The sequence below is a fragment of the Nicotiana tabacum genome, chromosome 9, assembly GCF_000715075.1.
Source record: "Nicotiana tabacum cultivar K326 chromosome 9, ASM71507v2, whole genome shotgun sequence".
Lineage (NCBI taxonomy): Eukaryota > Viridiplantae > Streptophyta > Magnoliopsida > Solanales > Solanaceae > Nicotiana > Nicotiana tabacum.
This window is the reverse complement of record NC_134088.1, coordinates 60,809,521-60,826,271: the sequence shown is the minus strand read 5'-3', so window position 1 is coordinate 60,826,271 and position 16,751 is coordinate 60,809,521. Positions and strand designations below refer to the sequence as shown.

The following is a 16,751-nucleotide window of genomic DNA, read 5'->3' as shown; positions in this document are numbered from 1 at the left end:
AATTTAAGGCAGAATAGCCTGATAGACACTTGTACTTATTCGTGTTTGTCATCCTGATCCCTATACACAAAGAAGATTCATTTAGACACTTATAATTGTTCAAAATTAATGTTTTAAATCCCTCTGATCATTAATCAAGTCTATGTAGCAACTCAATTGCTGAACTGGACAAAATCGTGCATTTCACGGGTATAAGGAGCGTGAACGTAAATTATTTATGATTAAAATAAGGAAAAAAGAAAAAGAAAAATGCAAAAAATCAAATAGAAAAAGAAAGAAAATATCAAATAGGTGATTTTTCTTTTTCTCTTACGTTCTGTCTCCCAACAAGCCCCCTCCCCCCCCCCCCATTGTCTATCTCCCTCCCTTCTTGGCGTTACTCCTATCCTCCCCATTTTAACCCAAAAACCCACTAAACACTTAAATCACAATCCAAAAGCTTGTATTTTTCCGATTATTTCTCTCTCTTCAAAATTTGCTCACAGTTCAATCTTAGCAATGGATGCAGCAACCAAGACAACCAAAGGTGCTGGAGGAAGGAAAGAAGGAGGCCCAAGAAAGAAGTTTGTAACCAAGTAAGTAAAAGATGATCTTCAATTCCCAGTTGGTCGTATAGCTCATTTTCTGAAGAAGGGCCGTTATGCTCAACGTGTTGGAACTGGTGCTCCAATTTACCTCGCTGTTGTTATTGAATATATACCTTGCTGCTGAGGTGTTGTATTTGGCTGGAAATGCGGCGAGAGATAACAAGAAGAATAGGATTATTCCTAGGCACGTGCTTTTGGCTGTGAGGAATGATGAAGAGTTGGGAAAATTGCTGAGTGGAATTACTATTGCAAGTGAAGGTGTTCTTCCAAAGATTAACCCAGTTTTGTTGCCTAAGAAAGCTTCTGCATCTACACCCATGGCCACCAAGTCACCAAGAAGGCCTAGGAATATCTATAAGAACTTATCTACGGGTTAAATATGGTTATGCAGTCTTTTGTCTAGTTTATTGTTACTACTTCTTGTAGTAGGATGTAGATTTTTAGTTTTCTAATTTCGGTAATGGTGCCTGGAAATATAATAGAAAGTGACTCTTTTTCCTATTAAAAAAAATCCAAAACCCACAGCAACAGAACCCTTCCCACCATATCTTCATCCAAACAATGACATCCCCCGTCGCCGTAGATCCAAAACATCTACCGAATTTGCAGCAATTTTTGGAGAATTTATTTTCTCATATCCCCATTTGCCTACTTTGGAAGATAGCCTTTGCAAAAAAAATAAATAGAAATAGTGAAAGAAGATCGCCGGTGAAACCTATTTTCGGTTAGTTTTCCTGTAGTGAAATTTCAAAAGGTTTGGGGTGAGGTTGGTCTTTTGGGTGATCATTTTTTATGGCAGGTTCTTCTTTTTGGTGATTGATTAGTGATGCTATGGTGGAGTGTTGGCTGTGAAGAAGCTTTGTAGGTAAAGGATGGTCGAATAGGGACCACACACGATGGTGGTTAGGAGATTTTTAACATTTGTGGTTAAATACAACGAATTTGAATGGTAAATGTGCATGGAATAATGGAGAATAAAAATGGTGAGGGAGGAGGAAGGTGGAGGGAATGGTGGAATAAATAAAAGAAAATGAATAATTTTAAAATAATGTAAAAAATAAATTAATAATGATGTGTAACAAAACACTTGACATGGCCACTGGTGTGTCATCCTTGTCAGAGATTTGAAGAACACGTGAGGTGAGAGGAGTTTAAAATATTGACTTTGAAAAACTATAAGTGTCTAGATGAAACTTTATTAATTATAGGGATCGGGATATCAAATGCCAACCAATACAAGTGTCCGTCGGGCTATTCTGCCTTAATTTAACAGAAAAGTAGAAGTTGAATCTCAAGTCCTCACATGGAATATTGACACTATAGTTGATTTGGTTGTTGGTGTTTGGTAATACTCCATTTATTATGGACTCATGGATGATTGTCGTACTACTTCCTAACTTTTGTGATTTTATGGTCACCTTTGCCGCTATGGCTTTTTCACACAGACAATTACATGTTATATTATGCTAATTATAAATATATAATTGCGAATAGTAACTGAAATAAGATATAAATTTGGCGGCAAGTTAAGAATTCATAAACTTTAAATCTTGGCTCCGCCATCAAGAAGGATATCATTGTCAACAATAAGAGATTTCGAGGAATATATAATATAAGCACATATAAATAAGTATTGTGATGTTTTACAATTAGACAACATGCATGTGCCTTATAATCACATAAGCTAAATAATTGTTTACCCTTAAAAATGGATAACAATTGAATTTATATGCGGTTTTAAGGATATGTGGGCTAATTCAATACAAATAATTTATGACGTTAGACAAGCAAATAAAAAATGGAATAAATAACCAAACCAATGATAATAGCGAGTCCGGGCTCGGTTAAGAGCTTAACAAGAAACCTGCCTTCGATTCTGAGCCAACACTTATGAAGAACTTATGAACAAAAGCAAGAACTTTGAATAACCTTTTGAGAAAATTAGGTCAGGTGTATATTGCCTGGGTACGCGTGTTACAGAGTGTTTATTGAATAATAGACTCCCTCTTTATATAGTAGATGAGTTTTACCCTAAGTGCAATCCTAAGAAAGGTAAAAATCTTCCTTTTCACTAATTACTAATATACTGCTCATACGGGCTGAGATCTACGCCGTGATATCTGGTTGGGCACTATATCATGGTCCTTAGTTAATCGTGTAAGGTCGTTTGGTAATGCTCTTCGAGGTCTCGGAGCTTGGACCGGGTCCTGGGGGCATGGTCTCAATGGTTCCGAAAGTAGGTGTTGTGTCCGGGCTTTGATATGGGTGGCTCCCAACTTCGACTTTGATTCCATGCTGTTATACCATCACTTCGTTTGCTCCACCGAAAAACCGAGGTGCTCATTACCCCCGGTTTTACCCGTATACAAATAGTCCCCTTATTTTTCAGAGAGCAAGCTTGCCAAAATGGTGAGAAATGACAAAGGTTCTCCAGTTCCTTCTCCCATACATTATAATAGAAACGACGAAGAAAGCCGAAACATCCCATCAGTCGCGTCGTTCTGACATCGGACACATGTCAACCATCATCTGGTTGCCTCCAAATGTGAAGCGACGTGAACTTTCTCTATAAAAGCTTCTATAACTTGTTCTTTTCCCACTTTCCGACCTAGATTCTACTTCGAGCTTTCAGGTTATCATCAACGTTCTCCAAACCTTCATATCTTCATCCTTGTTCTTCATTTTTCATAGTGATTTCCAGGTTTTCACCTAGATTCCCTTCAAATATTCATACTTTGTTCTTCATCTTCCAAATTTATTCCTCTTTCTTCAAACTTCCAAATCTTTTCAGATAGAAATGGCTAAAATATCTAAATCAGTTCCTCAACAAGTTGCCTCTTCATCTTCCCAATCGGCCGCCGGTACTGAGGCAATTAGATATCATATGCAAAAACTTGACCAACACTTCGCCATGCAGATGGACAGATCAAATAGAAAAAGGGTTCTGGACCCTAGATCTCTACTTATGTATCTGGAGTTCTGTATACGGTCGAAACTGATTTCGGCCTTCATACGTCTGATCGAGATCGAAACATAATGGACCGAAGAAAGTCTTCATAATATCGAGATGGGATACAAAGAAGGCACAAACGAACTTCAAATTTCAGGGATAGGTCAAATACCAAGCTCGAAGTCATTATCGAGCTCGGGTCCGAATCGAATGATGATAAATGTGATGGAATCGAGCTTAAAGGCCAGAGGCCGACCAATACCTTGCCCCAGTCAGTGCTGGGTCCCGAGTCGACATCGGCCTCAAACCCACATCGAGCTCCAAAATTGGAAACCAATCGATACCGACCATTACTGAGTCCGATCAAAATCGAGCTCACAGACAAGAGCCGTTGCAACCGTACTAAGGGAGAGGATCCCGGCGAGAATTAGGAAAAAACTAATTTATCATGGGTTCCTCACTATGTAATTTTTAATTATATCTAAAGTAGGATCCCCCACTATAGAGAGGATGGTTATATTTCTGTAAAGGACAAGTTTTACATGCATTGTAACTCAGATATCATACACTCTCCAATTGAAGAATTATCCTTTTTTAGCCTCATAGATTGATTTATATCGCTTAATCCATAAATCATCCTCTTTTCAGCTTTTCTTATTTTTCATTCTTTACAGTCAATATTCGATATTTTTATTTACTCTTACGATTCGTGTCAAGTTTTACCACATACCCTAAGAACTACTTAAAAATTCAACTCCATCAGTTTTGCGGGTAAACAGTTTGGCGCCCACCTTGGGGCTAAAGATAACAGTGGTTATTTGATATGAATCCGCAAAACCACACCATTTTATGCTTGTTTCCGGAAGTGTCTTTGATTTCGGATTAGCAACGACGAGCTATTAATTAAATGGCCTTAGCTATCAACACCGAAGCTGGTCTTCAAGATGAGAACAACAACTTGACGCCCGGGACTGAAATGCCGCTTGTCGACGCCGTTGAAGCTCGAGTCGAAGTTCCATTAGACGTTAATTCACATGTGGCCATTAAGGCAAACCTACATTCTGAACCTGAAAATAGCATTCATAGGGGAATTTTCGAGATACCCATAATGTCGAGGGAAATGGCGTCAGCTTGCGTATGATTTTCGAAATGCTGCAAGCTCAACAGGTAGCAATAGCTCAGTTGCAGAATCAAACCCAGATACCGAGCAGGCCGGAGCCCAGTCCACCCCAAGAAATCGCCCATAGAACGGAACCAACTATAGTAAGGTCAAATGAGCAAGAGTCGGGAACTAATCCCGAAATTGCTAAGATGTTCGAAGAACTGACCAAACGAATAGAATCGGGAGAAAGGAGGATTGAAGAAAACGACAAAAAAGTGGAAACGTACAACTCCAAAATTGATCAGATCCCGGGGGCACCACCGATATTGAATGGCTTAGATTCCAAAAAATTCGTACAAAATCCTTTCCCCCCAAGCGCGGCTCCTAAACCGATCCCAAAGAAATTCTGCATGCCCGAGATTCCCAAATATAACGGAACTACTGATCCCAACAAACATGTCACCTCTTACACATGTGCCATTAAAGGGAACGACCTAGAGGACGATGAAATCGAATCCGTATTATTGAATAAATTTGGTGAAACCTTGTCAAAGGGAGCAATGATATGGTATCATAATTTACCATCTAATTTTATCGATTCTTTTGCTATGCTTGCAGATTCCTTCGTAAAAGCACATGCCGGGGCCATAAAGGTCGAGACCAGGAAGTCAAACCTGTTCAAGGTAAGACAAAAGGATAACGAGATGTTAAGGGAGTTCGTATCTCGTTTTCAAATGGAACGAATGGATCTGCCACTTGTCACAGACGATTGGGTTATTCAGGCTTTCACTCAAGGTTTGAACGAACAAAGTTTGACGGCTTCACGACAGTTGAAGCATAACCTCATCGAGCACCCAGCTATTACTTGGGCCGACGTGCATAATCGGTACCAGTGAAAAATTAAAGTCGAAGACGATCAGTTGGGTTCTGAACCTAGTGCTAGAAGGGACATCAGTCGAGAGCAAGGTCCGATCAGGGATCGATACCAACCATATAACCCATAGGGGGAATGAATCGAGACGCAACCCCGGACAAGGCAATAAAAGAAGTGATCAAGGTCAAGGGTCTCGGGGGCTGATGAACAAAAATGGGTTCGACAGGCCTACCGGACCTAATGAAGCACCACGGTTGTCGGAGTATAACTTCAGTATCGATGCATCCGCCATCGTGTCGGCTATCGGACGCATCAAAGACACTAAATAGCCTCGACCCATGCAGACCGATCCTACCCAGAGGAACCCCAATCAAATGTGCGAATATCATGGCACCCATGGCCACAAAATGGAAGATTGCATGCAACTAAGAGACGAGGTAGCCCGATTATTCAATAAAGGGCACCTTCGAGATTATTTAAGCGACAGGGCCACAAACTATTTCAAAAACAGGGATTTTGGTAGACAAAACGAACAGGAAGAACCACAACACATCATCCACATGATCATCGGTGGCGTCGATACCCCTCAGGGGCCGGTGCTTAAATGCCCTAAGACATCGGTTATGAGAGAAAAGCGACCTCGAACTCTGGATTACACAGCCATAGGAACCTTGTCCTTTAATGATGAAGATGCAGAAGGAGTCATGCAACCTCACAACGATGTGCTGGTAATATCCATACTTATGAATAAAACTAAAGTTAAGCGTTTATTAATTGATCCAGGCAGATCGGCCAAAATTATTAGATCGAAGGTTGTAAAACAACTCAGTCTATAGGACCAGGTCGTACCCGCAACCCTGGTTCTAAACGGATTCAATATGGCATGTGAAACCACCAAAGGCGAGATAATATCGCCGCTAAACGTGGCCGGGACCATCTAGGAACAAAGTTCCACGTAATCGAAGGCGACATGAGGTACAACTCCCTCTTTGGAAGGCCATGGATCCACAATATGAGAGTTGTACCTTCGACCCTCCACCAGGTTCTTAAATTCCAACATCGGAGGGAGTCAAAACAGTGTACGGAGAACAACCGGCCGCAAGAGAAATGTTTGCAGTCAAAGAAGCAATTACGATATCCTCACCTTCATTAAGAAAGGGGTCGGATTTAAAAGGGGAACGAGATGCCAAATAGCAATCACAGACACCAGCTTCAACCCAACTAGAAAATCAAAAGGTTGACGAAGATGATGATCAAAGGATCCCTCGATCCTTCATGGTCCCCGATGATTCCGACGCTACCCAATCAACAATTGAAGAACTGGAGCAAGTCATACTGATCGAACATTTTCCCGAACGAAAGGTATACCTGGGAATAGGACTAACCCCCGAACTCAGGAAAATGCTTATTCAATTTCTTATCGATAACATGGATTGTTTTTCTTGGTCCTATTTAGATATAACAGCGATCCCACCGGATATAACGACGCATCGGCTAAGCCTGGATCCTAGGTTCCAACCGGTGAAGCAAAAGAGAAGACCCCAGTCTGAGGTAAAGAACACATTCATAAAGGATGAGATAACTAAACTTCTTAAAATAGGGTCCATTCGAGAGGTGAAATACCCCGAATGGTTAGCCAATGTAGTTGTAGTCCCTAAAAAAGGAAACAAACTTAGAATGTTTGTAGATTATAAGGATTTAAACAAGGCATGCCCCAAAGATTCTTTTTCGCTGCCCAACATCGATCGCATGATCGATGCCACGGCCAGCCACGAGGTCCTTACTTTTCTCGATGTCTATTCTGGGTATAATCAAATCCAAATAAACCCTGAGGACCGGGAAAAAACTTCGTTTGTTACCAAATATGGAACATATTGTTATAATGTGATTCCCGTTGGGCTAAAAAATACAGGAGCTACTTACCAACGCCTAGTAAATAAAATATTTGAGGAACAAATAGGTAAATCAATGGAAGTTTATATTGATGACATGCTGGTTAAGTCCCTGCGTGCAGAGGACCATTTGACTCATTTGCAGGAAACATTCAAGATTTTAAGGGAATAAAACATGAAGCTCAACCCCGAGAAATGTGTTTTCGGGGTCGATTCGGGCATGTTCCTTGGCTTCATGGTATCGAATCGGGGGATCGAGATCAACCCCGATAAAATCAAGGCCACCGAAGACATCGACATCGTGGACGGTGTAAAAGTTGTGCAGAGGTTAACGGGACAGATTGTTGCCTTAGGCCAATTCATTTCAAGGTCGTCACATCGAAGTCACATATTTTTCTCTCTACTCAAAAAGAGGAACGACTTCGCCTGGACCCCGGAATGCCAACAAGCATTAGAGGAATTGAAGTGATACCCATCGAATCAACCACTGCTTCACACTCCAAAGGCGGACAAGAAACTCTGCTTGTACTTAGCAGTATTGAAAATCGCGGTAAGTGGTGTCCTAGTACGAGAAGAGCAAGGTACGCAATTTCCCATTTATTATGTAAGTCGAACCTTAGGGGAAGCAGAAACTAGATATCCACACTTAGAAAAATTGACACTTGCACTAATAAGCGCCTCTAGAAAGTTAAGACCATACTTTCAATGTCACCCCATATGTGTATTAACCACTTATCCACTTCGTAATATTTTGCACAAGCCTCAACTATCAAGCCGATTGGCCAAATGGGCTGTCGAACTCAGTGGGTACGATATCGAATATCAGCCTCGGACGGCCATCAAGTCTCAAATTTTAGCAGACTTTGTGGCCGATTTCATGCTAACCCTCGTATCCGAAGTCGAAAAGGAACTCTTGTTGAAATCGGGTACATCATCGGGGGTATAGACCCTTTTCACAGACGGGGCTTCGAACATGAAGAGGTCCGGGTTAGGCATCATTTTAAAGCCGCCTACGGGTAGCACTATTAGGCAATCTATCAAACCTACTAGGTTGACTAACAACGAGGCCGAGTATGAGGCCATGATTGCAGGTCTCGAGTTAGCTAAAAGCTTGGGAGCAGAAGTCATTGAAGGCAAGTGTGACTCTTTACTGGTGGTAAACCAAGTAAACAAAACCTTCAAAGTTTGAGAGGATAGAATGCAAAGGTATTTGGACAAACTCCAGGTAACTTTGCATCGTTTCAACGAGTGGACTTTACAGAATGTACCTCGAGAACAAAACAGTGAGGCCAATGCACTTGCAAGTTTGGGATCATCTGTCGAGGAAGATGAGATCAGCTCGGGGACTGTCGTTCAACTCTCGAGATATGTGATCGAGGAAGGTCATGCCGAGATAAATTCTACAAGTTTAACCTAGGATTGAAGGAATAAGTATATTGAATACTTGGAGAACGGAAAGCTCCCATTGGACCCTAAATATTCGAGGGCCCAATGAACCAAAGTTGCTCGATTCACATTAACTGCAGATGGAACATTATACCGAAGAACATTCGATGGACCATTGGCAGTATGCTTAGGTCCAGGAGACACCGACTACATCCTATATGAGATTCACGAGGGTACTTGTGGAAATAATTTCGGTGCCGATTCATTAGTCCAAAAAATAATCAGAACAAGATATTATTGGATCGATATGGACAAAGATGCAAAGGAGTTTGTTTTAAAATGTGACAAATGTCAAAGGTTTGAGCCGATGATCCATTAGCTCGGAGAGCAACTTCACTCAGTCCTATCCCCATGTCCATTCATGAAATGGGGAATGGATATCGTCGGCCCTCTGCCATCGGCCCCAGGTAAAGCTAAGCTCATATTATTTATGACTGACTATTTCTCTAAATGGGTTGAAGCACAGGCGTTCGAGAAAGTAAGAGGGAAAGAGGTTATAGACTTTATCTGGGATCATATCGTATGTCGATTTGGGATACCCGCTGAAATAATGTGAGACAATGGGAAACAATTTATCGGCAGCAAAGTGACGAAATTCCTCGAAGACCACAAAATAAAAAGGATATTATCAAGGAACGGACTGGCCGAATCGACGAACAAAACTATAGTTCAAAACCTAAGGAAAAGGTTGAACGACGCTAAGGGAAAATAGAGAGAAATCCTACCCGAAGTTCTTTGGGCATATCGAACAACATCAAAATCCAGTACGGGGGCAACCCCGTTCTCCTTAGTATATGGCTCCGAAGCCTTGATTCCAGTCGAAGTCGGGGAACCCAGTGCCAGGTTTCGATATACAACAGAAGAGTCAAATCACGAGGCTATGAATACTAGCCTCGAATTATTGGATGAAAAACGAGAAGCCGCTCTCGTCCAATTGGCCACCCAAAAGCAGCGGATCGAAAGATACTATAATCGAAGAACCAATCATAATCAAAGAACCAATCTTCGCCATTTTAAAATCGGGGACTTAGTGCTAAGGAAAGTCACCCTCAGCACCCGAAATCCATATGAAGGAAAATTGGGTCCAAACTGGGAAGGACCATATCAGGTACTCGAAAACGTCGGTAAAGGATCCTACAAGCTCGGAATTATAAACGGCAAACAACTACCAATCAATTGGAACGTGTCGCACCTAAAATGATATTACTGTTAAGGTACGACCCTCCCATGTTCATTTATATTTCGAAACTAACCCTTGCAAGAGTTCGATCAGGAACAAGGATGGATCATTCAACACGAAGCCTTAGGTCTGAAAGCACGCGTTGTACTCTTTTTCCCTTAGACCAGTTTTATCCCAAATGGGTTTTTCGGCAAGGTTTTTAATGAGGCAACCATTAATCGTGCTAACTTAGAGCAATTCAACAGAATCTGAGGCCTCTTTACAATCAACTTCGAATACTGGTAGGGCATTACCCTCAAATATATCAAGTTCTATGCAAGAAAGTTACTTCATAACAACAGGGTTCCGATAAGAAATATTGTAAGAGCGAAATGGTCAAAACAAACCATGCTCGTATAGATTGATCGATCCCTAGTACAAAATATAAAGACATGTATAACGACATGAAAAGAAACTTCTTTGACCATATCTCGTGTCTTACAACCCATCCTCTATTTCATGATCTATTACGCAAATAGGTTCAAGGGCCGACCATTACCCCATAAATCGGGGACTGCCACTAGACTTATAAAGCCTATGGGCTACATCACTTCGAGTTCGAGCAGGCACTCACTCGACTACTAAGCCTATGGGCTACTCTTATTTTGAGTTCGAGAAATCACTCACTCAACTATTAAGCCTACGGCTACATTACTTCGAGTTTGAGCAAACTCTCACTCAACTATTAAGCCTACGAGCTACTCTTATTTTGAGTTCGAGAAATCACTTACTCAACCATTAAGCCTACGGGCTACATTACTTCAAGTTCGAGAAATCACTCACTAAACCATTAAGCCTACGGGATACATTACTTCGAGTTGAAGAAAACTCTCACTCGACTACTAAGCCTACAGGCTACTCTTATTCTGAGTTCGAGAAATCACTCACTCAACCATTAAGCCTACGGGCTACATTACTTCTAGTTCGAGCCAACTCTCACTCAACTACTAAGCCTACGTGCTACTCTTATTTTGAGTTCGAGAAATCACTCACTCAACCATCAAGCATGTGGGCTACATTACTTCGAGTTCGAGCAAACTCTCACTCGACTACTAAACCTATAGGCTACTCTTATTTTGAGTTCGAGAAATCACTCACTCAACCAGTAAGCCTAAGGGCTATTTTTATTCAAGTTTGAGCAAAACAAAATCTTCACAAGACATAGAATAAGACAGAGGCAAGTCGGGAAAAGAAAAGATCTTTATATATATATACAAAAATATTTACAACATCCGAACAGGACCCTACACAAAAGACCTAAATGGAAACTAAGGGCTAAGTTTCTTGGTTATCTCCGGGGACGATCGCTTCTCCATCGGGCTCCTCCCCGCTCTCGGACCCGCTCTTGCTCCAATCATCATTGTCATCATCATCATTGTCATCATCGAAAGCCAAGGCTTCAGCATCGGCTTCGAGCTCTTAGCCTTTTTTTATATCTTCTGTGAGATCGAAACCACAAGCATAGATCTCCTCAAGAGTCTCCATCTGAGATCGGCATTTAGCATGTTCGGCAACCCAATGCGCTCGAGCTCTAGCAGCCTCGGCTGCCTCTCTTGTATGTACCTGAGTAGCTTCAGCATCGGCCCGATAGACGGCCACGAATGCATCCGCATTAGCCTTTGCTTCCTCGGCATCAGATTTGGCCTTGGCAAGTTCGGAGGCCAACCGAGCCTCAAGCTCTTCTAGTCTTCTTGCTTGAACCAAGCTCTTCTCCTCCATGCCTTGAAGTTGGCCTGCAGTAGATAACAATTGGGCCCGAACAGTTTCTTTTTCGGCAGCAAGACGGTCCATGCCATCTTTCCATCCCTTGGTCTCCGCCCTTATTATATCAACTTCCTCACGAAGCTGCCCGATTGTCTCGAGCTTCTATTGCAGCCGTGAGAACGAAATATTAGCCTCCGATCCTGAATCAAGCCCATGAGTTCTTAAGATTATCATTACCTGCTCAATCAGGTCAGTCTGGTCTTGGCGAGCCTTGGCCAACTCAGCTCGAAGGCCTTTGATTTCTTCTTCCCTTTGACCGGAAAGGAGTCTAAGGGCATTCCTCTCCTCCATAACCCGTCGGAGGTCGGCCTCGAACTGATGCAGCTCAATTCAAGATCGAGAACACGCTTCTCGATGAACCGCCGTGGCCTACAAAGAAAGAAGAAAGGAAGTTAGAAAGAATAGTATACATAAAAGTGGTGGCAACGAAGGGAATTAGGGCTTACCCGATTCAAAGCATGCTGCACTTCGTGAAAAAGACCCAATGCATCACTTGGCCGGAAGCATCATCGATACCGGTAAACAGGTCATGAAAAGGGTCCTCTCCTCTATGAAGCCCGTCCACCTCAAGGACCCCCAAAGATTGTGCCTCTCGAATAGCCCCTTCGGAAAAGGCAGGGAGATTAGGCGAGCCTCCAATTACTATTGCCCCAAGTGTGTCACATGGAGCATTCTTCTAGGCTCGGAGAGCTTTGGGATCGTCCCTCTCGGATGTACCCATCGGTTGTCGACTTCGTGGGAGGCATCCTCAACCTCCACTAACTCGGGGACTTTGCCCGAATTCTTCTCCAATATCACCTCAGTCCGAGGTGGAGACACACGAACCACCGTCGATCCAGCTGCCTTTGGGGCATCAGTGGTTTTCTTCGCTCGGGCCACCAGTTCGGACCCGTCATTTTCTTCTTCTTCTTCGTCTTCATCCCTTAGACGCAGAACCGATTCCATGGTTAGAGGGATGGTATTCTTCCTCGGCTTACGAGCCGTCCTCGTCTTTAGTTTTGGATCTTCTGGAGCAGAGGCCCTTTTCCTATTATTATTATCCTTCACCGGTTTTGGAACAGAGGTCGAAGCCTCTTCATCGACGGGTGGGGGTCTCAGAACCGCATCTTTACCCACACCTATATACAAGAAAATTGATTTAAGTATATGGAAAGCCTCTCATTCGAGCTACCAAAGATAGGAGAAAGAGTCTTACCATGATTTTTGGTCTCCCATCGGCCCTTTGATAAATCACTCCATGAGCGCTCGGCATATGTAGAGGTTGAAGCTAGAGCTCGTACCCAATTCTTGAGGTCGGGAACCACACCGGGCATCCAAGGAACCGCTGCATCACAAAAAAAGGGATATTGGTGAAAAAGAAATTAAAGGGCAAGATAATAAGATATAAATTACACTTACGCTTCATGTTCCACTCCTAGGGAAATGGCATCTTTTCGGTCGGAAACGGGTCCGAAGTCTTCACTCGAACGAACCTACCCATCCAGCCTCGATCCATGTCCTCATCTATGCTCGAGAACAGAACCTTGGTAGCCCGGCGCTGAAGTTTTATTAACCCGCCTCAAAAGAGGAGAGGGCAGTACAATCGAATGAGATGGTCGAGGGTGAAAGGCAACCCCTCGATCTTGTTCACGAAGTAACGGATCAAAATAATGATCCGCCAAGAAGAAGGGTCGATCTGGCCTAAGGTTATTTTATATTGACGGCATAAATCGACAATAACGGGGGCGAGGGGACCTAACATGAAAGAGTAAGTATACACACTTAAAAACCCTTTCACGTGAGTGGTGATATCTTCCTCAGAAGACTGGATTACTATTTCTTTGTTCTCTCAATTGCAATCTTTCCTCAACTATTCGAGATGCCCCTCGATTATCGAACACATATATCTCGATACCGGCTCACATCGGCCGGGAACCGATGAGCCTTTATCGACCTTAAAATCAAAGGTACACACGCCCCAGGAACGCACTCCTCAGGCCGTGGCTCTACCAGTGTTTTGTCGGCGGCAGGCTGTGAGGAAGAAGCTTTCTCTTTTTGAGGAACGGTTTTTGATGTTTTGGTTTTGGGATTTGAGAATAGAAGGAGATGGCAAAGATTTGGTGCTTTTGAAGAGAAATTTTGCAGTAAAAATCACGGATTTACGGATGAACTCAAAAGAAAAACTTGGAAAATTTGGAGATTGAAGATGTAAAAGTAACGAAAGGTAAAATGAGGGGCTATTTATATGTTGAGCAATGGCGGTTCAATATCAGCGATGGCCGACAACCGTCTGACACGCATTAAATGCCTTTGAAAAACTAAACCGACGGGACAGCTATCATGTGCGTCATGATCGAGCCTGATGTAAATGTTAGCTTATATCTGATCGAGCCATTGGGAAATCATATCGTTTCTTGCCACATCCTTCCCGAGAAATGAGGGGACTATCTGTATACGGTCGAAACTGATTTCGGCCTTCGTACGTCTGATCGAGATCGACACATAATTGACCGAAGAAAGTCTTCATAATATCGAAATGGGATCCGAAGAAGGCACAAACAAACTTCAAATATCAGGGATAGGTCAAATACCAAGCTCTAAGTCATTATCGAGCTCGGGTCCGAATCGAATGATGATGAGATGTGATGGAATCGAGCTTAATGGCCAGAAGCTGACCAATACCGAGCTCCAGTCAGTACCGGGTCCTAAGTCGGCATCGACCTCAAACCCACATCGAGCTCCAAAACTGGAAACCAACCGATACTGACCATTACCAAGTACGATCAAAATCGAGCTCACAGACAAGAGTCGTTGCAACCGCACTAAGGGAGAGAATCCCGGTGGGAATTAGGGAAAAGGTGATTTATCATGAGTTCCCCACTATGTATTTTTTAATTATATCTAAAGTAGGATCCCCCACTATAAAGAGGATGGCTATATTTCTGTAAAGGGAAAGTTTTTACATACATTGTAACTCAGATATCATACACTCCCCTATTGAAGAATTATCCTTTTTTAGCCTCATAGATTGATTCACCTCGCTTAATCCATAAATCATCCTCCTTTCAGCTTTGCTTATTTTTCATTCTTTATAGTCAATATTCGATATTTGTCAAGTTATACCACATACTCTTAGAACTACGTACAAATTCAACTCCATCCGTTTTGCGGGTAAACAAGTTCCTTTCTTTTTTTTCATTTCTTCAGAAGATAGTGAACTTCTTTCTGTTTTTACTGGTGAGGGACAACCAAGGTGATAGAGGACATTATGGCTCGGATATCAAACTTACTGAGCCAAACCTCAAGCCTCTGATTAAATAACACTGGCCAGAGAACAACGGAAGATGATATACCTGAACAGGCATAAAATATCATACATATTTACGACGTACTGCAACATCAGGACTTACAGGTCTTTCAGCATTTAAACTGAGATCTGAATTATCATTGGCAGATTGAACTCCATTGATACCATCCAACTTAGCCATATTTTTGCATTCTATCACCTTATCTAGGGAAACCTTTACATTGTCGTCGTCAAATTTATCCCACCGCTCGTGTGGAACAGCCTTTCTATTATGTTCGCGGATGTCAGAAACACCTTGATCCAAATATTCTTCTTCTGAGGTATGATGCTGAACCATCTCTTCACAATCACCGCATTCTAAAGACCTATTCTGGAGGTGCCGCGCATAACGCTCCGAGACTGCATTACAGAGATTCATTAAAGCACTTCTGAATTGCATACAACAGTTCAAAGCAGTCATTCTCCTTTTGCAGGCATCAGGTGACGCTTGAAGGTTTTTGACTGAGGCCCATTTAAAACGAGAATATGGCCCAAGGGAAGCTTTGTGTCTTACAAATTCAATCACCAATTGCCTGGACAGATTCATTATATATTAAGATCTAGAGTAAACTGATTTATCAAGAACAAACCAAATATACAACAAGCTGAAAAGTGTTACAAACTACCTCAATTTTTTCGCATTGCTCTATCCCTTTGGTAACCTTTCTATGATCACCAACACAATTTATTTGAGAATTACATCCAACATCACCTGGAGAAACCAGGAAAGCATTTTGTTCATCATGGAATTGGTCAACAGTATCGAATGTGCTCATGTCACTTGGTCGTACGTCTGAAGTGCGTAACTTTACATGTATTGCGGGATCTCCACCTGATGACCTCTTTCTTTTCTGTAAAGAATTATTCCGTCCTTCTATGGGCTGAACCTCCATCCATTTGGCAGTTAAAACTCCTTGGAATCTACAGAGACGCATTTGCTTCCTATTGTGAAAACAATGAAACACCTGTGTATTGTGTCTTCTAAATCATTCATGATAGAAATGTGTAAAATATGTTAATGTAGGAGAAAATGAAATTATGCTTAAAACGTTGTTTTTATTATTTATTTATTTGATAACAAAGTGTTAATTAGTTAATTATTATGTAAATAAGCATAGTCCAACATGGAATAGGAGTAGAGTAGGCATTATATATTGTTATAAATAGGTGTACTTGTATTATAGTTAATATAATCAATAATATAATTTTCCCATGCATTCTCACATTGGATCAGAGCGGCAGTGAGAAAACATCCGGGAAAGAAAACCCAGCCGAAAAAAGTCGCCGTGCTTCAATTCTGGCGACCTTTTAAGGCTATTTTTTGTCAAACCAATTACCATCAGTGTTGTGCAAAAACAAACACCACCACAAGGTCCCCCAACCCTCGGAGACCAAATCCCAACAAACACCTCCGGCAGCCGACACCTCACGTGCCTCCACGCATCAATCAGAGAGTTTCTTCTCTAACGAGATCTACTCCACGCGCCGGCGCGTGGAGAACTTTCCGACCACTTTTTGATAAAATGGCTTCGCAGTTGGATTGCCCTCAAATTCCGAGCCTACCCATAATTTTATTTTTTAATTCCGAGCAC

The 16,751-nt window shown here is 42.1% G+C and overlaps 1 protein-coding gene across 1 annotated transcript; it reads left to right on the top strand.

The window, feature by feature from the left end:
* The first annotated feature begins 498 nt into the window (after positions 1 to 498).
* Positions 499 to 964, top strand: LOC142163920 (putative histone H2A.2). Its single transcript, XM_075221074.1, has 2 exons — positions 499 to 575; positions 631 to 964. The coding sequence occupies exons 1-2, from the start codon at positions 499 to 501 to the stop codon at positions 962 to 964; spliced, it is 411 nt and encodes a 136-aa protein (XP_075077175.1).
* The last annotated feature ends 15,787 nt before the right edge of the window (positions 965 to 16,751 follow it).

Coding starts and splice junctions, on each gene's coding strand:
- LOC142163920 (XM_075221074.1), top strand. CDS start 499: ATGGATGCAGCAACCAAGACAACCAAAGGTGCTGGAGGAAGGAAAGAA. Junction 576..630: donor AGAAAGAAGTTTGTAACCAA/GTAAGTAAAAGA, acceptor CATTTTCTGAAG/AAGGGCCGTTATGCTCAACG.